This window comes from Thalassophryne amazonica, chromosome 16, assembly GCF_902500255.1.
Source record: "Thalassophryne amazonica chromosome 16, fThaAma1.1, whole genome shotgun sequence".
Lineage (NCBI taxonomy): Eukaryota > Metazoa > Chordata > Actinopteri > Batrachoidiformes > Batrachoididae > Thalassophryne > Thalassophryne amazonica.
This window is the reverse complement of record NC_047118.1, coordinates 32,081,573-32,107,993: the sequence shown is the minus strand read 5'-3', so window position 1 is coordinate 32,107,993 and position 26,421 is coordinate 32,081,573. Positions and strand designations below refer to the sequence as shown.

Here is a 26,421-nt window from a genome sequence, read left to right as displayed (position 1 = left end):
ATGACATATCCTCCCCGGTCCCCACAGATCAGTGTGTTGGGGGATCACCCAAGTACACCCTTATGCTAAATACAGTGGTTTGCAAAAGTATTCAGCCCCTTGGTATTTCACACATTTTAATTTGTTTATGGCATTTCAAATACAAAAAGTAAATCAGGCTTCTCAATATAAACATTTCTAAAATTATCTTCCTTAGACGCAAACTGAAAGCAAGTCTCTATAACTTGATATAAATTAAGTAAAAATATAAATCCAAGACGATGAGTTGCATAAGTAATGGGCCCCTTTGGTATACCTGTAAATAATCAGTTTTCTTGCAAGTATTATTCAGACAAGTCAGGTGATGGACACGAACATTTCCAAGTCACTGAATATGTCGAACTTTATGTCAGTTATAAAGAAATGCAAACAGTATGGTAAATCTGTGTGGAGTAGACAGTTCTCAAAAACTGAGTGACTGTGCAAGAAGGAGAAGAGTGAGGAAAGCCACCAAGACACCCAGACAACCCAGAAGAAGTTACACGTTTCTGTGGCTGCGATTGGAGAAATTGTGCATAGTGCATGTTTTGCATTTTGTATCCCCAGTTACACAGCTTCATGATGAAGTGGTACAGAGGAGGGTTTTCTTTCACCAAAACATCAAATGTAGGCTTACATCTCAGATGTACCTTCTGGCAAATTGTGGCTGAACTTTCAGGTCGTCTTTTTAATAAAACCCTTGAACTTGTCCAAGGTCTGTGTCCCAAGGATGCTCCCTGTGAATTTAAAGACTCCGGCAGTAATAGAGCTGGAGTTATGCTGAGCACAGACAGACGGACAGATGCAAAGTCTTCGCAATACCTGATGGCCATATTTTAGCCTCTGGTAAAATTTATGAGGTGCCTTTCAAAAGGACACAGCACTCCAAAATCAGCTTAGCCAATACTAGCATTAGCAAACATTTTGTTGCAAATCGTCAGAGGCACAAGAAACATGTGGCGACAAAAAGACAAATTAACTACGAAATAGGAACCTATTACCCTGCAATGCCACCATAGTCTAGAAGTGCAACATCAGAAGCTTGCTGATGGCCACCACAATTATCTGGTCAAAGGTGAAAGTTGCCAAATATTAGGTGAGCTGTATGTATAATCTTGACCCACTGCTGACTTCAGGAAACCTCTAGTAACAATGTTAATTGTTGTACAACCACTTTGCCCAAAAAGCGGACAGTTCAACAAAACCATCAAAGGTCCACCACTGCAAGGACGTTCATGTTCACGATGAGTGTATTTAAACGTCTGACCAAAACTGGATTTTACAGCACAGCCTGAAGCTGCACTGAGTGGGAGGAAAATCCCGCCGGCTCTGCGCGCTCCGAGCCCTCGGCGACATAACACTGTGGGAGTGAGGAGCTGAGTAGAAACATTATGATTCATCATAGTGAACACACGCACGGTGCTGCAGAGAGCTGCTGGAATTTTCTGCTCCAACAGTACAGAAAACATGAGCCAGGAGAGGAGGAAAGTTGGGAGTTCTACAGCCAACCGGGTCACACCGCCATCACCTGCTTCCGAGAAGCGGCATGCGCACAAACGTGCGAAATCTCAGCTTCTTGTGATTATGTACAAGAATGAGACAAGCTCGCATCCCCCTCGCCCCATCAGGAGTGCATATGTAATTTCTATGCACTTGCACCTTTGTGCATGATGCAGAAATTTGTTGTGGATATTAGATTCATGCATCTGATGGGACTTGCACGTACATGCAAGCCCCATCTGATGCATGAATCTAATATCCACAACAGGATGGAACTGAAATGTGCACACCTGCAACAAATTATCAGCTCTGTCTTCTCATGGTTTCACCAGTTTGTGGATAAGATGCCTCAGAAGGTCAAACTGATTTCAGTAAGATTTGAGCCATGGAAGTGCAGATTAATTTTTAGAACAAACCTCCAATATTACCGAAAACTATCAACTTGTAAAACAAAACAAACTGCTTAACAGTAATTTTGTGCACAGCAAGTTTGGGGTGGAAAATGCCCAAACAAGCACATCTCTCAAGTGATGACAGACTAGGGATGGGTATCGAGAACCGGTTCCTTTCGGGTATCGTTAAGAAATGATTCGATCCACCGACATCAATAAGCTTTGTGCTTAACGATTCTGTTATCGGTCCTTCAGAGTGGCCGTTGTTTTGGGGGGTGTTTGTCAGGAAAATGATAATTTCTCTACATTGATTATATACCCTGCAGCGGGTCCGTGATCAACTTTTCTGCAGCGTGGCTTTGCTCTGAACCTTGAACCAATTGCAATGCTTCGATCTGTTGCTTCGTTTATACTTTCTTTCTTTCGCTTAATTTTCCCCCGCTAAAACTCTAAAGACCATACGTCTGTGAGGATTATTTACCTTTGCTATGTTAAACCGACCTGTTATGGTCTTCTGAAACAGTTGATAGCTGTATTTTATAACTTAAAAACGGGAGCGATGCTAACGCGTTAGCATGTCTATGGCATTTTCAATGTTAAAAGTTAGCATTACGCATTTGCAGCTGTCATCACCTTCGGGTGCATTTGTTTTCAAATTGTAATATTTCTTAAATTTATTTTTGTTTATATATTAATAATCTAATGCTTATTATGTACAATTTTAGAGAAAGAGACAAAAAGAACCCGAATAGAAACATAACAGAAAATATAAAAGCAACAATGAACATACATAAATAAATAAATACATACGTACAGAAATACACTCAACAAAAATATAAACGCAACACTTTTGGTTTTGCTCCCATTTTGTATGAGATGAACTCAAAGATCTAAAACTTTTTCCACATACACAATATCACCATTTCCCTTAAATATTGTTCACAAACCAGTCTAAATCTGTGACAGTGAGCACTTCTCCTTTGCTGAGATAATCCATCCCACCTCACAGGTGTGCCATATCAAGATGCTGATTAGACACCATAATTAGTGCACAGGTGTGCCTTAGACTGCCCACAATAAAAGGCCACTCTGAAAGGTGCAGTTTTGTTTTATTGGGGGGGGATACCAGTCAGTATCTGGTGTGACCACCATTTGCCTCATGCAGTGCAACACATCTCCTTCGCATAGAGTTGATCAGGTTGTCAGTTGTGGCCTGAGGAATGTTGGTCCACTCCTCTTCAATGGCTGTGCGAAGTTGCTGGATATTGGCAGGAACTGGTACACGCTGTCGTATACGCTGGTCCAGAGCATCCCAAACATGCTCAATGGGTGACATGTCCGGTGAGTATGCCGGCCATGCAAGAACTGGGACATTTTCAGCTTCCAAGAATTGTGTACAGATCCTTGCAACATGGGGCCGTGCATTATCCTGCTGCAACATGAGGTGATGTTCTTGGATGGCACAACAATGGGCCTCAGGATCTCGTCACGGTATCTCTGTGCATTCAAAATGCCATCAATAAAATGCACCTGTGGTCTTCGTCCATAACAGACACCTGCCCATACCATAACCCCACCGTCACCGTGGGCCACTCGATCCACAACATTGACATCAGAAAACCGCTCACCCACACGACGCCACACACGCTGTCTGCCATCTGCACTGGACAGTGTGAACCGGGATTCATCCGTGAAGAGAACACCTCTCCAACGTGCCAAACGCCAGCGAATGTGAGCATTTGCCCACTCAAGTCGGTTATGACGACGAACTGGAGTCAGGTTGAGACCCCGATGAGGACGACGAGCATGCAGATGAGCTTCCCTGAGACGGTCTCTAACAGTTTGTGCAGAAATTCTTTGGTTATGCAAACCGATTGTTTCAGCAGCTGTCCGAGTGGCTGGTCTCAGACGATCTTGGAGGTGAACATGCTGGATGTGGAGGTCCTGGGCTGGTGTGGTTACACGTGGTCTGCGGTTGTGAGGCTGGTTAGATGTACTGCCAAATTCTCTGAAACGCCTTTGGAGACGACTTATGGTAGAGAAATGAACATTCAATACACGAGCAACAGCTCTGGCTGATATTCCTGCTGTCAGCATGCCAATTGCACGCTCCCTCAAATCTTGCGACATCTGTGGCATTGTGCTGTGTGATAAAACTGCACCTTTCAGAGTGGCCTTTTATTGTGGGCAGTCTAAGGCACACCTGTGCACTAATCATGGTGTCTAATCAGCATCTTGATATGGCACACCTGTGAGGTGGGATGGATTATCTCAGCAAAGGAGAAGTGCTCACTATCACAGATTTAGACTGGTTTGTGAACAATATTTGAGGGAAATGGTGATATTGTGTATGTGGAAAAAGATTTAGATCTTTGAGTTCATCTCATACAAAATGGGAGCAAAACCAAAAGTGTTGCGTTTATATTTTTGTTGAGTGTAAAGTCTTTCCTGTGAACACCTAGTGATTCTTACACCTCCATTTCATCCCTGTCTTATTTAGGTTTAATGACAGTTTGTTTCAGTCAAACCATATTTTCAGTTTGTTAATTTCTTCAGTGATTTCCTCCAGAACTATCTGCCAAACTAGAAAACTGCTGCATCCTAGTAAGAGCAGAATACTACTGGAATTAATATGAATAAAGAAAGTTGTTGGGGTTTTTTTCCTCACTAAATGCTGCACTCACTCCAGTTTATTGTCTGGAATAGTCCCAGATTGCATTTCAGAGCTTCTAGAATTCAAACATTTTCGTGCGGGTGGTATTGGGGGGTAATTTTGGGTTTCAGCTTTTTTTGTTTTTCGTCACTTTCATCCTTGAATATGTCAATCGTGAGTCATGTTTGTGCGGATTAAAGTTACTAACTGGGACTCCTGTCTTGTTGCGAGAAAGAAACGAGAATCGTCCTCCGTTCTGTTCACACAGCTCCAAACGCTGCGCGGCTCTCTGATGAGTCAAGTTAGAACGATAGAGTCCAGTCTGAATTAATAACTTCAAAGTGAAACACTGTTTTGTTTATTTTTATTTATGTCCAGAGTACAAGGATACAGTGACTAATTTCATATTTATTTACTTTAAGACTCAATGAAATACATAGAAAACCTGTAAAGCCTACTTTTAGTACAAAATTCACGAGGTATCGATAAGGAATCGGATCGATAAGCAGAATCGATAATGGCACTGATAATCTTATCAATACCCATCCCTAACAGACACGGCAGCATCTTTACATCCAGGCAGTGCACATGGACCAAACTTGTTGGAACGGGATGCCGGCATCCAGTTCCTGCTGAGTGGGTGGCAGCAATGCATAACAAGCGTCTCGTGCAAGAACACAAGCAAGATTCAAACCCCCATCTATATATTGGCGACAAGTCCAATTATAGATTATAACTGTCCATGGCTTTATCCTGAATGATGGAGTCGCTGGCGATTACGTGGCTACGTCTTCAATCAGGGGTCCGGCAAGCAGCGCAAAACATGAGACATCAGTCCTGGGAACAGCCCCTCAAACAAGAGAGGAGAGCAGAATCAGTCGGCCAGAACTAACAACCAAGAGGCAACACTAGAGCTCGCATTTTAACCCCAACCAGGAAATGCAATTCCTTGCCTGGCCACTTGAGGCTGACTCCAAAACAGAGCACAGTCCCATCAAAGCCTGTTTTAAAACGTCCAACTTTAGAGCAGAAATAAACATGCTTACAGCCTGGTACAAAAAACAGTTTTGGTCTCTAGACGGTCTCCTCCTCCATGACAACTGTACCAGGGGTGGGGGGGAAGGAGTGAATTTTTTTTTCCTAAATTTTTAGTTGAAGACATTTTAATTCATAAAATTCTGTTTAACTGTGTGCATGGTTGCGTTGACTGACAGCTGCTGTGTCCATCAGTGAAGACCGTGGTCAGGGCTGTCAAATGAAAACTGTGAAATCCAAGAACATTTGCAGGGAGTCTGGGGGGCACAGCCCCCAGGAGCCATGGTCTAGGGCCCGCGGGCCCCCAGAAACCAAAATAATTTTGTATCTAATAGATACATTTTCAGCATTTCCTGGAAGAAAAAGAAGTGCATATTTAAATGATCCTAGATTAAACCTTTCATTTGAACAGTCAATGATAATGTTGAAATAACAGAATATGACATGGACGTAGGACCTGGAATGATTTTCCTTTTAATTGTAAACCAAATTATGCATTAAATCGGAACAATTAAACTACATGAAATTCATGAAGACTGAAAAGACTGTTAAAGTATTTCAAAAACCACAGCTAAAGCTTGTAGAATATTTTGAAAATCATGATGAAATATCAATAACATACTTTATAGTAAAATAGTCACATATTCTTGGTGTAAATTCCTGTAAATCCATTCAAAGCCACAGTGTCTACAGCAGTCCGAGCGAGTTCTGTAAAGTGTAGGTCAAAGGACATCATAACTAACTAAGTCTTTAGTTTGAAAAATACCAATGGGCAGTACAACGATGCCAGATTCTCATAGCATGAGATGGCATCTTCATTTGTCTTTTTATTTAACGCAAACACCAGCACAAAAACGAAATTAAATTAAACTTACAGATTTTAAAAATAAAGATTTAAGCATTTTAGAACCTGACACATAATGTTTGACATTTTTCCTTGACTGACTGAAAGTGATTTGCACAAAGCCCCTGGATGCTGATTTGGCAGAAGGGACGCCGCTGTCACCAGGCAGCAGAAATGGCAGCACAAAAGTTGCATAACAGTTTGCTTTCTGGGGCAAAGCAGGCTCTAGGGCGGGGATCAGGCTAAACTGTGATTCCACACAGGATGACGTTTGTTTGGAGAGATGAGCTCTGACCCTGAAGCCTTGAATCTGTGATCCCAAATAAGAAGCCCTCATTTAATCTGGGGCTTATGAATCAGATCATGCAGAGACATAATGTGCTCAGGAATAATGCTGAGTAACACCATCTCAGTTTCAGCACGACTACAGAGAGCAGAATCCACCGGGTTCTGAAGACCCGGATCCCCGAGCAGTGCAATGCTGAAGCACAATGTGGATTTTTGTTCTCTGCATCAGCAGCACGCAATCAGATGATGCCGCGGTTTATGCTACAAAAAGAAAGAAATAAAAACCTCCAAGACTTCCAAGTGTTGCCAGATTTACTTATTAGGAGTCACTTCATTCTTGTTTTCTTATGAAGTCAAACACTGGGAGTCATGCCACCCCCTCAGTGGCAGCGCCAGGAAATTTTTGTTGGGGGGGCTGGGGTAAAAATAGGAGGGGCTCCACAAAATGTTGTCAAAATGAACAATATATAATAAAATTACTTTATAAATACTAAGGTATATGTTTTAGTCACCCGTGCTCCTCCAAAATGTGGTATCTATGCACACACACATCACTTAGAATCACGTACTTTGTGATCAACAAACACAAATTTCTGATTTGTAACGTGTGTGGGTTTTTACAAATAAATGTTTATTTGCAAAACTGAAAATTCTGTTTGTGAAGGGTGATTCAGCATCGGTGGATCACCGAACACACACATTCATCACTTTGCTCAGTTATGCAATATTGAGACATTCTCAGCGCAAAACTGCAGTTGAGATCCACAAATATGTCAGTTGCTATTCACATTATTGGCAGAATTCTTGGGGGGGGGGCTTGAGCCCCCCCAAGCACCCCCATGGCACTGCCACTGCACCCCCCAATATGTTCTGGGTTCAAACCCAGCACAAAATAATATTACACACAGAGATGGCAGAAAAAGATTTTAAACTTCAGAAAGTAATTCACTGTTCAACATCCAAAACACTAAATGAAACAATTACTAAACTACTAACACTAAATGGGTGAAATAATTTAGCAAACTGAAGTACTGATTCAAAATGCATGAAATGTAAAGTTGTTTCAAGAGAAAGATGGGTTCAAAAAATGTTTTTGAAGTACACTTGAAATATGTTTTTGAAAAATCAATGTTTTGGAATATGCTCAAAATAATAAACAAAACAAGTAATGTAGAGATGATTTGCTCAATAATACTTCAGATTAGTATTATTATTTTTAAATACAACACTATAATAGTGATCTGGTGCAGTGACAATTCCTTGGTTCAGAAAATGATTCTTTCAAATTGCACAAATCATGAAATGAAACATTTACCCGTCATGAGGCAGACTGGGGTTTCATTCTCCGAAGGAAACAAAAAAATTTTTCACTCCCTTCATATCAACCAACAATTCTTGTTTCAGTTATTTCTTTCTGTTCCTGTGTCTCTGTAAGACGTCATGTCACCGCTGTAATAAAAACCTACCATCACATACTTACAGTTACCTTAATGACACCCACAACTGCTTTAAAAAAAAGAATTCAGTATTTTGAAAAGGCTAAATGAACCAGTTGCTTCAGAAAATGGTTCACATGCAGGGTGTGAGTGCACAGGGTCATAGAATAGAATAAACTTTGTCTGTCCCACAAAGGTCACAGAAATTCAGCTGCCTCATAAAACACATAAAATACTCAAAACTTCACTGAGAAAAAAAAAAAAAAACATTGACAGCACAAGCGTCTGTTGTTGTTGCTGTTGTTGGCAGTTTCCTCGCTTGCGAGGATAGTGGGAAGGCCTTTTTTTTTTTCTTTTCTACAAGCCCTCTGGTGGCTGAAAAGTACGATGCGAGATGCACAAGACCTGTTACACTTGGGGTAAATGAACACTTGAGTAGGCTGGGCTTGTGCTGTTGCCCGCTCTTTCTGTCTTTGACGCTTCTGGCGTGAGGCCTCACTTCTTTCTGCCTCAAACTTCAGGCTGGAGGATTTGATGCTGGAACACCAGCTGAGTCTATCTGTAGCTAGATGCTGCCATGACTGATGCTGAATGCCTGCAAGAGAGAGCTGTTTCTTCAGCTGGTCCTTATAGCGCTTTTTGGGCACCCCTTGGTTTCGTCTCCCTTCCTTGAGCTCGCCAAAGAGAATTAATTTCGGCATGCGTGTATCATCCATCCTGGCTACGTGACCTGCCCAACGAAGCTGTTGTTTGAGTATAATAGACTCCATGCTGGGCAATTTGGTTCTAGTAAGGATGTCCTCATTTGAGACGTAGTCCTGCCACTTGATCCCAAAGATGTTTCGGAGACAACGCTGATGAAAGCGTTCCAGTAATCTGATCTGCTGGCGATACAGAACCCAGGTTTCAGCTCCATACAGGAGGGTAGGGACCACAATGGCTCTGTAGACCTGCACTTTTGTGGAAAGGCGCAGTGCATGATTCTGCCAAACTTTCTTTTAGAGTCGACCAAAAGAACTGCTGGCCTTGGCAAGGCGACTGTCTAGGTCCTCGGCAACAGATGCGTTGTTTGAGATAACACTACCGAGATACGTGAAGTGCTCTACTGCATTCAGGCTGGTACCATCGATGTTGATTTGTTGTGTCTATTGATTTGGGGTGTCTATCTGGTCTTATTAAGGTCAACTACAGCAGCTGTTTTGAAACAAAACAAAATATTAAACAAATGCTCCTGAAATATATGTTTTAAAGAGAAAATGTTGAAAACACTACATTAGAAACACCTAGGGGGCACAATTGGGCACCCCAGTCTTGTTTGAACCCTGCATGGTATCGCTGGATTTGACTCCTTATGGGGACCGTCGCCCCTGTTGTGCAATATATACACAGCATAATTTCACATGGAAAAATAGTGTAAATAGTGTTTTGTTTTAAGCTGCAATCACCGAAGCAGTTGCAAAAAGTGTAACACTGTGCACAGATACAAAGGAGACAGACTCCTCTCAGTGACGTCACCGTGTTTAACTCACCTTGCTCCAGGTCCCGCTGGTCGAACCAGGGCTCCTCTTCTTCCGTCATAAACTCCTCCATCCTGCCTGCACGCAGTATGAAGCCGTTCATCCGCCAGCTGCTCGAACCGGAAATCGCACAACAAACAAACACAATAAAAAAAACTGCAGCGGCAGCAAGTGTGCGAGCAAAATCCGGCAGCTGCACCCGATCCCTGAACCAGGTGCAGATCTGAAAAAATCCGGATCAGCGACTTCACACCCGCGCACAGGAGCACGAGCTCCTCGTGCATATCAGCAGCGCGTGGACCGAAATGTTTTTTTTTTTTTGAGGCGCAGAAAGGCCAAACGCATCCCGATCTGCTGCTGCGTTCAAGCACCATCGGAAAACCAAAAACTAATGATTAATTTCAACAAAAACTCGAATTAGAAGTGAGGGAAGACCTTTTTTTTAGGTTGACAACGAAAGTGGACCACAAGGAAACAAATTATGATAAAAGGAGGATAAAAACCAACCAAATTCTCCTCTTGATTTTTCTTTTTTTGACAATCTGTCTGACAAATTTCTCAGAATTAAGCACGGTTGAAAGCCAAAAGGAACAAACTTCATTAAATTTCATTCTCGCTCTCGCATAGCTCTTCACAGACCGTTCTTTATGTATTAAAGCTTAAAAAAAATTCATTTGCTATCATTTTTAACAACACTCTTAACAGCAACCCAGTGTTTTATTCATCTGCCCAAAATCCCATTTTGTAAGTGTAACATTCAGTATTTATGGTTGTATGGTGATAGCTCCTGTGATGTCATGAATGTGTTCACGTCGTTTGCGGGCTAGCGTGGTTGGCTTTATTGTAGGTTAGCTTGGAGAAATACCTTGCTTTTGCGGTTCTATCTAGGTTTTGAATGTATTCAGAGACCACCGAGTCCCTTCCTGAACTCAAAGACGCCATATCTTCTGTCTTTTGTGGTATCAATTTACACCGTTCTTGTGAACCACGTCAATGCAATGACGTGGTTCAATGGCATCAATGTTTGTAAACAAGATATTGCTATTAGATAATAGGAGCGAAGCTCGCTTATGGTACAAGGAGTCCCAAACAGGAAGTGCCAAATTGAGTCCACAGTGAAACAGGAAATGTCAAACACTTCCTGGACAGGCAGATGAGATCTCATGGAATCTCGTAGGAACTCAGTGGCAAGGTCACACTGAAACAGGAAGTGCCAAATTTTGAGTCCCCAGTGAAACAGGAAATGTCAAATATGTAACATTTCCTGGCTTGTAGCTGGGTTGCGCTGGATTTACCTGAAACCTGATTGGACATCCCAGGTGCCACCCAGATGATTGACATGTCACGGCACCACACGTCTGGTTGAAGAGCCATTTTGAAATTGGTGACACATTGACTGCTAGGTACATCCTGTACAGTAGTTGGTGCTGTGCTCCACAAAAAAAGTTCTAAAAAAAAAAAAAAAGTTCTAATCCTTAGTGGAAGTAAAATGTTTGAGCCAGTTTTGAATTTGAATACAGTAGTTGGAGGGGGGGGGGTCACAGAAGATTTTTGCCATGATTATGCTCCCGGCATATTTACTGATAAAGTGTGATGGACCAAAATGAGATGGTGAGGACTTTTTCCAGACATGTGAGAATGCAAATAAAGAAAATGGTTGAAGTGGCAGGGGGTTAAGAGGACCGTAATTGGGCGGTCTGGAGAGCGAGACCCCCCAGAGGCTGAAGATTTTTCACCATGCTCATGCTCTCCAGAAGCATTTACTGAAAAAAAAGTCTGAAGGACCTAAATGACATGGTGAGATGTTGAAGAGCTTTGCTCATTCATGTCCATGACAAACACATTACCAAAGAAAATGTAGTACCAAGAGGCTAAGTGCTGATGCATTTTAGACAATGACCACTGGCAGCACGCTGCTGCCATCTTGGACTGTTGATGTCATCAGCAGCCCGGACCATGTAATTTAACATACTTTTTTTTTTAAATCTGTGATAGCTGATAGCTGTGGTGAATTCTGGGTCAGTTTGACTAAAATAATTACAGAAAAGACTTTCAGCTCTTAAAATAAGTGATTTTTTTCATCTTGTTGGCAGGTGAGAAACACACCCAAAGCAAACACTAAGACATTAAAAACGCTGCATATTTCCAGTCATCTTCTTCCAAAATGTCTTACGTGGATAAGTTTTCATCAGGTTGATGAGGACTCAAAAAAAAAAGAACGCCAAAAGGTCAGATTAAAAAAACAAACAAACAAACAAAAAAAAACACCATTTACTCTATGTGGTGCCAATATGTCTGCTTCAAATGATACGAACTTTTTGTTCATTTAAAATAATGAAAATACAGGATATAACAGCCAACGCACTATGTCGAGCCAACGCAAAGAAATGCAAATGCAAAGTAAAGCATAATATTCCAAAGTCAGCTTTGATTTCTGAGGAAGTTGCACAGATCATTTTACAGTTTGGTTCGTCTGTGGCCTTGGAGGCCTTGTTACAATACAAACGTCTTAAGGCTACACATGTATCAATGTACATATTTTACTTATTCAAAGTACCAAAGTATAGGGAAAGGACCAAAACAGTTGACATCTGTAGCAGCTGTGGTGATCGTGGCTTCTTTTGTCAGCCACATCAGAGTCTGACATGTTTAAAAACAGTCCAACATGGCGGCGTTCACCTCTTGGTCCTACATTCTTTGGTTGTAGTGTTTGCTTACAATATATTATTTTTATTATTATTAAAACTGTATAAGGCCAGGTACCTAAAGGCAAAAAAAAAAAAAAAAAAAAAAAAAAAAAAAAAAAGCATGACAGCTTAAAGAGAAAAAAAATGGTGGTGGTTTGGTCGGCGAACAGGATTTTGCAAGGCAGTTTTGATAATAGTCCTCAAAATTGCACGGAGGTTACACGGGGTACGTGAAGGCAGCATCAGTCGAGATGACGTCACCCACCCAGCTGTCCGTTTTCATGTTTAATCATTTAGTTTTCATTCGTTGAGGTCTCGCAAAACGCTCATTAACAGCTTCTTTTTCTCAACTTTATTATCTTATGGCTGCACAGTTTCTATTCTTTGGATTTTCTTCTGGACAAATTACAGGCACATTTATCAACCTGAGACAAATTCCAGCATTGGACACATTAATACAACTTGGGGGTTTTATGATGGCATTAAAAATAAATTACACTAGTGCTACATCATAGCCAAATAAAAGAAAAAGAAAAAAAAAGTGTTTGGCCTTTGGTGTAAAACGTCTCGTTCTTGAAAATTAAAATGTCCATTTTTTTGACCACTGCGGTTGAATGCATTTTTTTCTCAGAATGTACAAAAACAGACTCAAAAAGCAGTATTTTACATTAATACGGATGTGCTTATTCACGTCTGCCTAAATTTTCTCAAAATGGTTCTGCACTCAAAGTAGCCACTAAGGGGCGACAGTGAGTTTCAGATCAATTCTGTCAATTTGTCCTTTGAGTTTTTCTGACACACACACCCACAGCCAACAGGTTCTGTCCACACCCAGGGTAAAGATCCAGAACTGCTACAGTGAAATATTAATATCTGTACAATAAACATGCAGCAATGTTGCTGATCACAATGCACTGGAGGAGGGTACTCGCTCTCTGAAAAAGTCAGGTCTAAGCACAGAATGATATAAAATGGACTAACCAGTCATCGGCCACTATATTAGGTACACCAATCTGCCAGCCACATGGCAGAAATGCATGCATGTGGGCACAGAAACATGGTCAAGAGGACCTGGTCACATTTTGAAAAAGCATTAGAATGCAGAAGAAAGGTGATTTCAGCAGGTTTGAATGTGGTGCGGTTGTTGGATGGTTTGAGTATTTCACAAACTGCTGATCTTACTGGGATTTCTAGACACAACCTACACAGAATGGTCCAAGATGAAACGTCTAGTAAGTGCAGGTGCTCTGGATGAAATTGCCTGGTTGAGCAGAGAAAAATAGCCAGACCGGTTCGAGCCAGTACCTGAGGTGATTCATATCCTGATCTAAAGGCATCACTGAAAACATCAAACCTTGAAGCAGACAGGCTACAGCGGGCACACTCTCAAAACACTGCACAGTGGAAGACTGGAAGTGTGCTGCATGGTTTGATGAGTCAATTTCTGCACATAGATGCATCGTGCCTGGGTGGAGGTGGTGTCATGGTGTGGCAATCAACTATCTGATGACATCAAGTCAATATGGACCAAAATCTCTCAGGATCCTTTCCAGCACCTTGTTGAATCAAAGGCATGAAGAATTAAGGTAAAGGGGGGGGTGTCCAAGCTGGTACTCACATCGGCATCGGGTACCTAATGACGTGACCCTGTGAATGTAGGAGCAGACACAGTGCTAGCTATGTGCTGACAGTATAAATGTATAGTTTATTGCTTAGTAACTGAAAAGCAGCAGCAATTAGCTCAAAAAACATTAAATCAAGTAGGTTTTCTGTACAATTTTAAAGGGACTAAGCAACAAAATCCAGCCTCACTATATCACAAAGTAAGTCCCATATGGGCCCTGAGGCTCATTGGTGCCAGTGCTTATCGCCAGCTTCTATAGAATCAAGCGGAGGAGACTCTACAACTCTCCCTGGATGGGAGACCCTCCCACACAGGTTACATGCCCAGGCAAGAACAGTACCTATTTCCAGTTGGGTAGACTGAGGCAATGTAGAAGTGTCTTGTCCAAGGACACGATAGGCAGCATGAGCGAGAGTCAAACCCAAGTCTACATATTGGCAGGACAGGTCCTTATCCACTCAGCTACCTGCTCTACATTCACTATGCAATGACCAACACAAAAATGAATGGTGGCCATCCTAGGGTTAGGGTTAGCCAGGTAGGGGATCAATGAAAGAATACACAGGGGTCAACATAAAAAAAATAAAAAGCTCCAATCATATTGGATATAAGTCTTTTCAGCTGCTCCCTTATTTTAAACTCGGGATCGCCACCACGGATCTGAGGTGGATCTGCATGTTGTATTGCCACAAGTTTCATGCCGGATGCCCTTCCTGACGCAACTCCACATTACATGGAGAAATGCAGTAGGGGTGAGGTTTGAACCGGGAACCTTCTGCACTGAAACGAAGCGCACTAACCATTCAGCCACCACTCTATGAAAGTAGTTTATAGAGTTATGGGGTAAAAACAGCAAAAATGGTAAAGGTCACTTTGTTTGTACAGGGGTCAAACGTTTGTCTCAATTTTGTTAAAAACTAAGTCAAATTATTGGTTAACAGAGTTTTAAAAAGTTGGTACCATCTGTTGTGACATTACAGGGTAACATAATGGACGATGACTTTGGAGACCATTCCATTTATTTCTACATTTATTCACACTGAGGCTGGATTCTAAGTGTTGTATGGTCCCATTAAGTGGTACCAATTAGGTCAAAATGGGCCTCTGGCTCATGGACTACTAGCAACAAATCAACAGTTGGTCTGTAAACAAGCTTAGCCGCTGACGGCGAGGAAGGTCTTTTCCTGTCCCTCTTACATGAAAGCAGAAGTTTCCCATCATTCCTGTTTTTTGCTGGTGGTGCAGTTTTGATGTCTTTTGAGGTGCTTCCAGTCTGCCTCGCTTTCACAGTGCTTCACTTTGCTGAAGAACTTCTTAATGAGAGCTCTGGCTTCTCCCATAACTGCAGACAACAATCACAAGCATGAACCATCCGTCTCACTGACACACAACCTGTTGGATTTTAACGTTCCTCCCCTTCTTACCTTCACTTTTTTCCTGAATATTTCCTTCAGTGAGGAGGTGAGACAAGTAGCGCGCAAAAGACTTGAACAGTTCCTAGCATAGAAAACAGTTGATATCATTCAGTAAGTGAGTTGACGCTGAAGTAAACGATGCATAACAGATGTCAAAACTGTTTTCTGCAAACATGATGCTATTTTGCAACTGTGTCTCACCTTGTTGGCGAACTTTCCCTGGCGATAAAATGGGTTGAGACAGCGCACCACAATATCGGCAGCGTCTTTCAGCGCTAAAGCCTTCGATGGTTGGTTAACAGGATGCAGAACCCTCTCCTGCACATTGGGGTTAAAGGTCACCCTCCTGCTACTCACATCCTCAGTGGTGCAGCTTCGCTTGGCTGGAGGAGAAGACTCCCTGGTGGCTTTAGTATCATCTGTCAACTAGACACACTAACAATGAAGGTTTGCCAGAAACTACTGGGACTTCGGATGTGGAGAATGGCACCATTTATGCTAGACATTGTTACGTCGACATGGCGCGTTTCACTACTGACGAGCTATGTAACGGTAATGCTAATAGAAGTTACTGTTATTGTTCTGCACAGTTTGGAAACTGAAAATACCCCAGAATTGGATCAGGACCATATCAGAATTTTGTTACAGCACAAAAGCTATGCAAGTGGGCAAAGAAATGCTTTGGAAGAGTCGTTCAAACTTCTAAGCTTTTAACAAATCCAAATCATAAAGCATTGGGACCTATGGGAAATTGCAAATTAAAAGATGAAAAATAAATCCTGCAGTGATTTTTACATTTACTTTGACTTATTTTCAATGTAGGGAGGTTGTGGCAATAGTTTGCACACTGGACTGCAATGCTGGTGAACAAAGTTTGTGTCCTATCGTAGCTAAGTACCTTCAGATCTGACTGTCGTACCATCTCCTGCAGCGTGAACTTTGAACTGGGGTGTTGGGAACGTGGAGAGACACTGGAAGGGATTTTCGGAATTCTTCCTCGCACTGCACCATATCAAACAATTCAATGATTCTGGAAGAATTTCAGTGTGTAAAGGCAAAGGGTGCAACCCTAAGATGAACAACTATGATCTCTGATCCCTCAAACACCACTGCATCAAGAACAGTCATTCATCAGTAGCTGATATAACCACATGGGCAAGGGATTGCTTTGGCAAGTCTTTCTTTACAACGTTTACTTCAATACAGAGTTATATTCAGAAATGTCAGTTAAAACTTTACTGTGCAAAAAAGAAACTATGTTAACTTTGTCCAGAAACAGAGCGTAATTCTCTCGGCTCAAAGGCATCCGAGTTGGACCATTACACAGACGCGTATATCGTGGTCAGACAAATCAGTATTCCACACATTTTTAGGAAGAAGTGTACACGGTGTGCTCCAAACTATAGACATAAAGGAACATCAACACTTTAGTCACCAACAAGTCCAAAAGCTAGGGACTGTCGTGGTATGGGGTTTGGTCAGTGCCACTGGCAAAGGAAAAATACTCTTCTGTAATGGCAGCATTAATGCACAAAAATACACCGACACTTTTTAGAGTAGCATATGCAGCCATCAAGATGACATATTTCCAGGAACGCCCATGCATTTTTCACCAAGAGAGAGAAAACTGACCCACCTTTCGTCAAAAAAGTGACAGCTGCCAATCAAAATCGGCCACGTCACTAAGCCCCGCCCCCTCTATGACGTCATAGCCAATCAGAATCGATGACGTCACTATGTCCCGCCCCTAAGCCCCTCCCCTAGTCCCGCCTCCAAGCCCCGCCCCTTATGACGTCACAGCCAATCATAATCGATGACGTCATTATGCCCCGCCCCTAAGCCCCGCCCCTGATCCCGCCTCCGAGCCCCCGCCCCTTATGACGTCACATCCAATCAGAGTCGATGACGTCAGTATGCCCCGCCCCTAAGCCCCGCCCCCAGCTCCTCCCCTAGTTCCGCCCCTGGCTCCTCCCCTAGCCCCACCCCCAAGCTCCTCCCCTAACCCCGGCCAAGCACCGCCTCCAAGCCATACCTCCCCTCCCACCCAGGGTCTAATATTTTAATGTCATTTTATTTCATGAATTAAAGAACGATTAAAAATACCTAGATCTTTTTAATGTATTAAAGAATTAACTAATTCTGAAATAATTAAACATAAATCACTGTCTATTATTTAATGACCCTTTAATATCTTTAATTCTTAAATTATTACGTTTCCTTTTCTGTTTTTTAATTCGTAAATTAAAGAAGGGGAACAAATACCCGTCTCTCTCGGCTGTAAGTCTTTGCAGCAAGACGGTCAAATACCCACGCATAGAGCCGCTCGCGGAAACATGACCCTGTGTGTGTGTGTGTGTGTGTGTGTGTGTGTGTGTGTGTGTGTGTGTGTGTGTGTGTGTGTGTGTGTGTGTGTGTGTGTGGCGGGACACCCGCTGAGCGGAGATGCTGCCCCGAGGTGATGAACCCGAAGAACAATAAACAATGCTCCTTATCACTCACGCCAGATGATGTTTTCTTTTAAGATATTAGCCGATCGATCATGGGGCGCGGGACACCCGCTGAGCGGAGATGCTGCCCCGAGCCCGAACAATAAACAATGCTCCTTATCACTTACGCCAAACGGTGTTTTTAGAGCAAAAGGTAAGGAATTACGCCCCGCGGACGAAGAAGGGTTTAAAAATCCCCTTTCGACGATAGAGTGACATACAGCATTCACCATGGCGAGACGAACTCCGATCCTCCGCTACATCTGCGAGACCCCGGTTAACATCACCATGACAACAGAAGGCTCGCTTGCCCCAAAAAAAGCGAGAATGTACGTCAGCCGTCTGAGCCAGCCGATACCGGAGGAAGATCTGACGTACAGCCTGGAGGGGCACGAACGTTTAACTTACACGTTCGACCCGTATTATGCCCAAGTAAGTTTCTTCACTCTGGCCGAGGGTGAGACTGCCACTCGAGGAACCCCACGGGTGGCGCTTACTTCCGCCGATTGGGGTGTCTTCTCCGCGGCGGCGGGCTCGATGATTCGCGACACGGTCAACCCTGAACCTCCAGGAGATCGGACGCCGGAAAAAGAAGAAAACACGCTTCCAACTCACCTGGCTCAGCGCCCAGGGGCCTCGCTATAGGGTGATATTCCAGCGTGGACCTCCTGACACTGTCTCTGAGGGTGAAATTAAGTTGGAGCGGGTTAGTGCCAGCGGCCACGTCAGAAGCGTCACAGCTGCGGCTGAGAGCTGGCATGAGATGTTCAACACCTGCAACGACAGGATTACGGGCCTCTTTACAAGGTGCCTGGCCTGGAGGGACGTTATCGAAGTCCGAAAAAACTTGGCCCCTCTTTTTACTTAAAAAAATAAATAAAAAAATAAAATAAAAAATAAAATAAAAAAAATAAAAAAAATAAAAAAAACTCTGACGTAGCTCCTCCCCGCATGCACGGGGATTTCTATAAAAACCAGGGGACCACATCTCATTCAAGCATCGGACGACGAACCAGCATGAGCTCCTCAACCTCTCCCATTGCAGCGGCCGACGACATCGCTTGTGACTGCGCGCTCGACTGTGGAAGAGACCGGCCCTCCCTGAGCCAGGCTTCACGGACCCGCGGTGGGTACGAGAGCCCGTGGGGAGTTCAGCTCGAGGCGGTCTGGGGCGAGATCCATCCTTCTCACGCGCTTTCCAGCCCGGGAGGCGTGGGGTCTCTTCCCGCTGTCACGGAGGCCGCGAGTCCGCGGGAGGTACAAGACCTCGAGCCGGCTGAGAAATACGCCACATCTTTCGCATCTGACCGGCCTGACGGGTTCCTGTCAGAGGAATTCCTGAAAACGGTGAAAGTCGGCGTGGCACACTTACTTTTGGCTGTGATCAAAAGTTACAGACAAAAACTCTGTTACGGGTGTGAGATCGATCACCCCAGCCAGCGCCAGCACGAGTGCCTGGACCCGTTAAATGAATATTTCTTTACCGGACATTTTGAGAGATTAATGGTGAGACTCTGGAGACCGACCTTCATCCCGGCTGTGGTAAAGCTCCTAGCCCAGCGCTTCCTCAACCCATCGGCTGCGAGGGTTCAGGGGGTGGTAGAAAACATCCTCACTGAGCTGAAATACACTGATACTTTTGAAGCAAAGATCAACGAACTGTACACATGTTTCGGTGAAGACGCAGATCTCGACCTGGAGGGGATGGTAGCCGTCTATAACCCAGACGACTGAAGAAAAACCTGTTTTTTTTTTTTTTTTTTTTTTTTTTTTTTTTTTTTTTTAAATATCATTATATTGTTTTACAGTCATGGGTAATTGTGTGATGATTCTCTTTCAAAGCTTGCGGGAAGTTTATATTATACGTGGACTCTCGTATAAGCTGGAGCGGGTAGTCATTCGCAGGCTGGAGATCCCAGACGCCCCGCCTTTATGCGCTATGGAGAGGGTTTTCGACGTTATCAGACGTCGCCCCGGGCCCGGAGTCTGGACAGATCATATCTACAGCGCGGCTCTCCATTCATCTGAAAAATCTCTGTACAACGTATTACTGAAAATCTCTGTTTGACCACTGACGATTTTACACGGTGTAATACGATGCATCTGCTTACATTATACACTCTGTTTGTGGATGTGATAGCGTGCCGGGTGAAACAGATGGGGGTGTCCAGAGGGGAGATTGTTCCTACACTTTTACAGCTGAATACTGAAATAAACCGTAAATGCGGGGGAGATGTATTACTGAGAGTTTTCCAGTTTTGTACGTGAACGTATGCTTTTTTCCTTCACGTATGCTGTGTTTAATAAACATGAACAATTGCTTTTTTCTCTGTGTGTGACTTTAATGAATGTAATAAAGCACATATTCTAAACCTTATACGGCCTGTGTTCTTTCCTATAATATTGTTGAAAAAGGGTGAAATGTTTTTCATATTGCAAGACAGAGTCATACAAACGAGGTTTTGGTGGAAAAAAGGTGCTCGTATGAATTAATGAGGGGTTTTAACACGGTCTCATTAAAAGCTCGAGGCTGCTCTGTGAGCGCTCTCCGCGGTGCTGAATCAGAGTTCAATTTAACGTTTCCAAGAGCTCCTATTTAAAACGTATACTTTTTTCCTTCACACATGTTGTGTTTAATAAACATGAACAATTGCTTTTTTCTCTGTGCGTGACTTTAATGAATGTAATAAAGCATATATTCTAAACCTTATACGGCCTGTGTTCTTTCCTATAATATTGTTGAAAAAGGGTGAAATGTTTTACAAATCAAATTTATATAGTGCCAAAACCACAACAAACAGTTGCCTCAAGGCGCTTCATATTGCAAGACAGAGTCATACAAACGAGGTTTTGGTGGAAAAAAGGTGCTCGTATGAATTAATGAGGGGTTTTAACACGGTCTTATTAAAAGCTCGAGGCTGCTCTGTGAGCGCTCTCCGCGGTGCTGAATCAGAGTTCAATTTAAAACAAAAGACTAATATTTATGGTCGCTAAAACATATAAAAATGCAAAAGGACTATCCGGTTCATCATTCTGAAGAGATCCGTCTTAAAAGATGGGTGATGAGGGTTTAATGAAGGATGTATATTATAGTCCGGTAAATCCGGGGAGTTTTGGAGGGCCGGAGCGTTTACGCAGGGCTCTGCATGATCAACACAGCTCTAAAATTCGTATGAAGCATATCAGAGATTTCCTGTCGGGGGAAGATGCATACACATTACACAAACCTGCCAGGACGCATTTTCCAAGAAATAGAGTATTTGTCACAAACCCGCTTAACCAATTTCAGGCGGATTTATGCGACATGCAGGGGTTATCAGATTTTAACGACGGGTACAAGTACCTGCTGACCGTTATCGATATCTTCTCAAAAAAAGCGTATGCCAGACCTCTGAAGTCAAAGCAAGGGCGCGAAGTCTCACAGGCCTTTGCCTCACTCTTAAAGCAGAGCGGGGTGCCTCTGAAGATGCAGACTGATGCCGGGAAAGAGTTTTTTAACAAATCGTTCAAGGATTTAATGAAAAAACACCGGATTCTACATTTTGCCACCGCAAGTGATCTGAAAGCCTCGGTTGTCGAGAGGTTTAATCGCACGCTAAAGACGAGAATGTGGAGATATTTTACTGCTAAAAACACGAGAAGATACATCGACGTCCTACCGTCTTTACTCACGGCTTATAACGAGAGTTATCATAAAAGCATTAAGATGAGGCCGAATGAGGTTAATGATCGAAATGTCGATCAAGTGTTTCAAAATTTGTATGGGGCATCCACCCTACGCAGGAGGCCTGTGAAGTGTAAATATAAGGTCGGAGATATAGTCAGGGTCTCCAAGCTCAGGGGAGTTTTTGATAAAAAATATGAACAAAGTTTTACGGATGAAATGTTCACGGTGTCAGAATGTATACAACGTACGCCGCCCGTTTATAAATTGAAAGATTATGACGGTGAGATCATTGAAGGCTCATTCTATGAACCGGAATTGCAGAAGGTTAAAATAGCAAAAGACAGACCGTATCAGGTTCAAGAAATTATTCGTGAACGTTTTACCAAGGGAAAGAAATTTGTATTTGTCAGATGGAAAAATTGGCCCGAGAAATTTAACTCCTGGGTTCCCGCGGACCAGCTGATGGCCGTATAAATATGAGAACTTCCATCTTCAACCGACATATGAGAAATGGATCGGGATCTGAAACACGGATTTTATATGACTCTGCCTTCAAACGCCAGCCTAAAAGTATTCCCGGACAACACAATTTCATGCTACCAGGTGGACTTGGCTCGACACCTGGATCTAGAGGGTGACTGGGATGTGGCGCTGACGGAAATTTGTTATCCGCACACCTGGTTAAATATCCCGGAAAAGCCTTCCTGTACGTTCCAGGTGATGAAAATTACGGGCAAGAACAAACTCGCCGTTCACTCGCGATATTTTGACACGGGATATTATGATAACTTTGAGGTTATTGCAGGGCTGATAAACCCTCGTTTGAAGACTATAGATCCGAATCTGACTTTAAAATATGACGATATCCAGAAAAAGTTTCTGTGGGAAGGAGACGGTACCAGCCAGGTATATTTTGAAGCCCCGACGGCGTACATGCTGGGGATGCACCCTAATCAATGGCTGAGATGCGGACCCGGGGTCACGAGCTGTCCCCGCTACCCCGATATAAAAGCAGGGATGTATCACCTGTTCTGTTATACAGACGTTGTACAGCCTCAGGCGGTGGGGTGACGCTTTTGCTCCTCTCCTCCGAGCGTTCGAAATTGGAGGTCGTTTCGGGGAAATAATTACAAAGAAATTCAACCCCGCTTATTACATCCCGGTCTCCAAAAGACATATTGAGACAATACGCATCGAAATCAAAAGCGATCAAGATCAAACGGTGGATTTCAGATACGGTAAAGTGGTTGTGACATTACATTTTAAACCGGCGGGATAAAAAAAAAATGGCTGGGGCAGCGCACAAAGCCGACATTTATAGATTTGTGCCTTACTATGAAATCAAGTCGGGAATGGCCTTCACGGCTTCCACGGCGCTCCTGTTATGTACGGGCGCGGGCTCGGGAACATATTTTCGAAACTGTTCAAATTTGTGTCGCCGCTGATTAAACAAGGATACACGATCGCCAAACCTCACCTGAAAAACGCAGCCCGAAGCATCGCTTCCGACGTAGTGAGCCGCGTTGTTGAGAGGGCCGGACGGAGTCAGGAGCCCGAGCAGCAGCGGGGGTCCGGGATCATGGTGCTCTCAAGAAGGCCCCGGAAACGCCCCCCGGGGAAACGGGTCAAAACAGTTAAAAAGCGAAAGACCCCCGGAAAAAGCAGAACAGTTCGAAGGAAGCATAAGAAGAGGAGGTTGTCCGGGGATATTTTCTCTTAAACAATGTCTCTTTTGCGAAATAATTCCCCCGAATGCACCATGAGCGAATTGGATTTATTCGCCGTCCCCGGGACCCAGCTGTCCATCGAGCAAAGCCAATACGTTGAAGTCAGCCCGTTATCAGCCCTGACGGACATGGGCCCTATCGAGTTTTTTATCCCCGGAGACGGTGAGAGGTATTTAGACCTCAATAATACGCTGCTTTATCTGCGAATGAAAATTACAAACGCCGACGGGACTGACCTGGCTAATGACGCCCGCGTGGGCGTCATAAATTATCCTCTCAATACGATTTTCTCACAAGTCGACGTGACTCTGGGTGACCGGCTGATTTCCCAGTCCAGCGCGACGCACCCGTACAGGGCAATGATTGAGACGCTGCTGAACTTTTCCCCCGCTTCATTGAAATCGCAGTTCACGGGCGGTTTGTTTTACAAGGACACCCCGGGTCAGCACAATTCGACCGCTGTGGATGACGCGGGCCCGAATAAAGGCCTCGTGAGCAGAGCGCGCTTTAGCGCCGAATCGCGTGAATTTCAAGTTCAGGGTCCGCTGCACGCGGACATATTTTTCTGCGAGAGGCTTCTTCTGAATAACATTGATCTAAGAGTTAAATTAATTCGAGCCAGCGATGCTTTCTGCCTGATGGGGCTGGCGGCCTCCACTTTCAAGCTGAAAATTCTGGGCGCATCCCTATTCGTTAAGAAAGTCACCGTATCCCCTGCAGTGAGATTGGGCCACTCCGCGGCTCTCATGAAAGGGAACGCCGTGTACCCGTTATCACGAATCAACGTTAAGACTTACGTGATCCCCAGCCATTCCAGGATATGCAACCAGGAGAACCTGTTTTTAGGAACCATGCCCAAATATGTGGTTCTGGGTATGGTGAATCACAATGCATTCAGTGGGAGAAGAGATCTGTCCCCGTTTGAATTTGCACACTATGACCTGGAGTACCTCGCACTCAGTCAAAACGGGAGACAGCTGCCGGCTAAAGCTTTCCAGCCTGAATTTAACAACGAACTCTCTGTCAGGGAGTTTTACAATCTCTACACCGCGACCGGACGACACCTCAAAGACCAGCCTCTCTGTATAGACCGGGAGGATTTTGCGCGCGGCTACGCGCTGTACGTCTTCAATTTAAACCCGGAGGAGGACAGCGGCGCTCTGAGCCCCGTCTCCACAGGCACCCTGCGACTTGAAATGAGATTCAGAGTCGCGACTCCGCATACCACCACGCTGATAGTGTACGCGTGTTATGATTCTCTCCTGGAGATTAATTCCAAGCGACAGGTCCTTGTGGATTTTTACTGATGAACACCCTGGAATTGGACGCAGTTATGAGGGGCTTAATAGGAGACCTGTTTGCCGGTGTTTTTGCGTCTGACGAGTTATTCCGGATCAAGCCGGGCCCTCCCGTATATTTCATTGTAAACACCCACCCTAGACATTTACCGGGAGAACACTGGTTAGCGCTCACCGTTGAAAAAAATGGTCGAGCCACATTTTTTGACTCGTTCGGCCTCAGCCCTGACTTTGATTACTACCCTAAAAGCATCCTGCAATATCTGGAGAATCTCCCAGATGTTAAAAACATTCTGTATCACAACAAGCAGCTTCAGCACGAGTTATCCGACGTATGCGGACAACACTGCGTGTATTATCTGTATAACAGAGCCAGTGGGAAGTCGTACCGGGACGTGGTGTCTTTATACTCCGAAAATACTATCGCGAACGATGATTTGGTTTCTGATTTTGTGAAAAGATATCGTTATTGCCTTAAGAAAAGCTGCAATACCTCCTGTAACCAGCTAGCAGGGCCTCTGCATGAGTTTAAATATTGTCACGGCTTGTGTTAACCGGCGTTCCTATTTTTTTATGTTTTTCCGTGTGAAAATGTAACCCCCGTCTTAGAACGCTCTCCCGATCATACCTTTAAAGTTTTATTGCGTTTGGAAAATTTAAACCCCCGTTTTTTAAATGTAGAAAGAAGCCTTGACCTTTGACCTTTGATTTTTGTATGTGTTTTTTTCGCCTGAAAACGGGGTGGATGTGTGAGAGCGGCCTTCCGATCATACCTTTAAGTTTTAACGCGTTTGCATAATGTAAACCCCCGTTTTTAAACGTAGAAAGAAGCTTTGACCTTTGACCTTTGATTTTTTGTATGTGGTTTTTTTCGCCTGAAAACGGGGTGGATGTGTGAGAGCGGCCTTCCGATCATACCTTTAAAGTTTTAACGCGTTTGCATAATGTAAACCTCCGTTTTTAAACGTAGAAAGAAGCTTTGACCTTTGACCTTTGATTTTTTTTATGTGTTTTTTTTCGCCTGAAAACGGGGTGGATGTGTGAGAGCGGCCTTCCGAACATACCTTTAAAGTTTTATCGCGTTTGCACGCTTTAAAACATTGTTATTAAGTACAGAAAGAAGTGTTAATCTTTGATCCTAAATTTTTTGTATGTGTTTTTTTTCGCCTGAAAACGGGGTGGATGTGTGAGAGCGGCCTTCCGATCATACCTTTAAAGTTTTATCGCGTTTGCATGATGTAAACCCCCGTTTTTAAACGTAGAAAGAAGCTTTGACCTTTGACCTTTGATTTTTTTTTTATGTGTTTTTTGTGAAAAATGTTCCGAATGTGTAGAAAATGCACACCCGATCATACCTTTAATGTTTTTGCATCGTTGTTATTAAGTAGAGAAGTGTTGAAAGTTGTTTTTTAAACCGTATACCGAATAAAAGTGATGAAGGCCGGAGATGAGTTTCAGTCTGTGTTTTATTAGTAACAATATACAAAAACGTGACTGACTGCGATGTATTTTAAAGAATCTTGATCATAATATCCAGTCAGTTTTTAATTCGATACCCTCCTTTTATGGTGAGAAACCTTCCCAGCGTTGGAAGTCTTTTTTTTTCTTAAGTTTCTTCCTGGCCGGCGAATCGGTTAAAAGAAGGGATTCATCCGGCGAGCTGCTCCGGCCTTTTTTAAGCTTCTGAAGCTGCTCGCGGGCTTGCGGGTTTGATACGCACGCCACCGGGATGTTCCGCTCCTGTAAAATATTGAGGAACTTCACCCAGCCTGTAGGAGGGCTTGATTTCTTGAACGAGGATCCGAGATGTTTCATAAGATCTATGGCGTGAGAC

At 43.5% G+C, this 26,421-nt stretch overlaps 2 protein-coding genes and 1 long non-coding RNA gene across 3 annotated transcripts in view; 1 reads left to right on the top strand and 2 right to left on the bottom strand.

Annotated features, from left to right (window-relative positions):
• The window catches only part of cdr2l (cerebellar degeneration-related protein 2-like), a 14,735-nt gene extending 4,852 nt beyond the window's left edge, over positions 1-9,883 (bottom strand). Inside the window, exon 1 of the mRNA XM_034191221.1 lies at positions 9,696-9,883. Coding sequence (XP_034047112.1) covers positions 9,696-9,786 — 91 coding nt within the window. The 5' untranslated portion in view covers positions 9,787-9,883. The remainder of the gene's footprint in view (positions 1-9,695) is intronic.
• Positions 9,859-26,421, top strand: LOC117528593. The gene is made up of 3 exons (XR_004565825.1): positions 9,859-9,978; positions 21,903-21,909; positions 26,406-26,421. It is a non-coding gene; the product is annotated as an uncharacterized LOC117528593 (long non-coding RNA).
• The window catches only part of recql5 (RecQ helicase-like 5), a 45,834-nt gene continuing 32,120 nt past the window's right edge, over positions 12,708-26,421 (bottom strand). The window contains exons 18-20 of the mRNA XM_034191220.1: positions 15,611-15,835; positions 15,419-15,491; positions 12,708-15,336 (exon numbers count right to left, since the gene is read on the bottom strand). Of these exons, the coding sequence (XP_034047111.1) occupies positions 15,212-15,336; positions 15,419-15,491; positions 15,611-15,835 (423 nt within the window). The 3' untranslated portion in view covers positions 12,708-15,211. The remainder of the gene's footprint in view (positions 15,337-15,418; positions 15,492-15,610; positions 15,836-26,421) is intronic.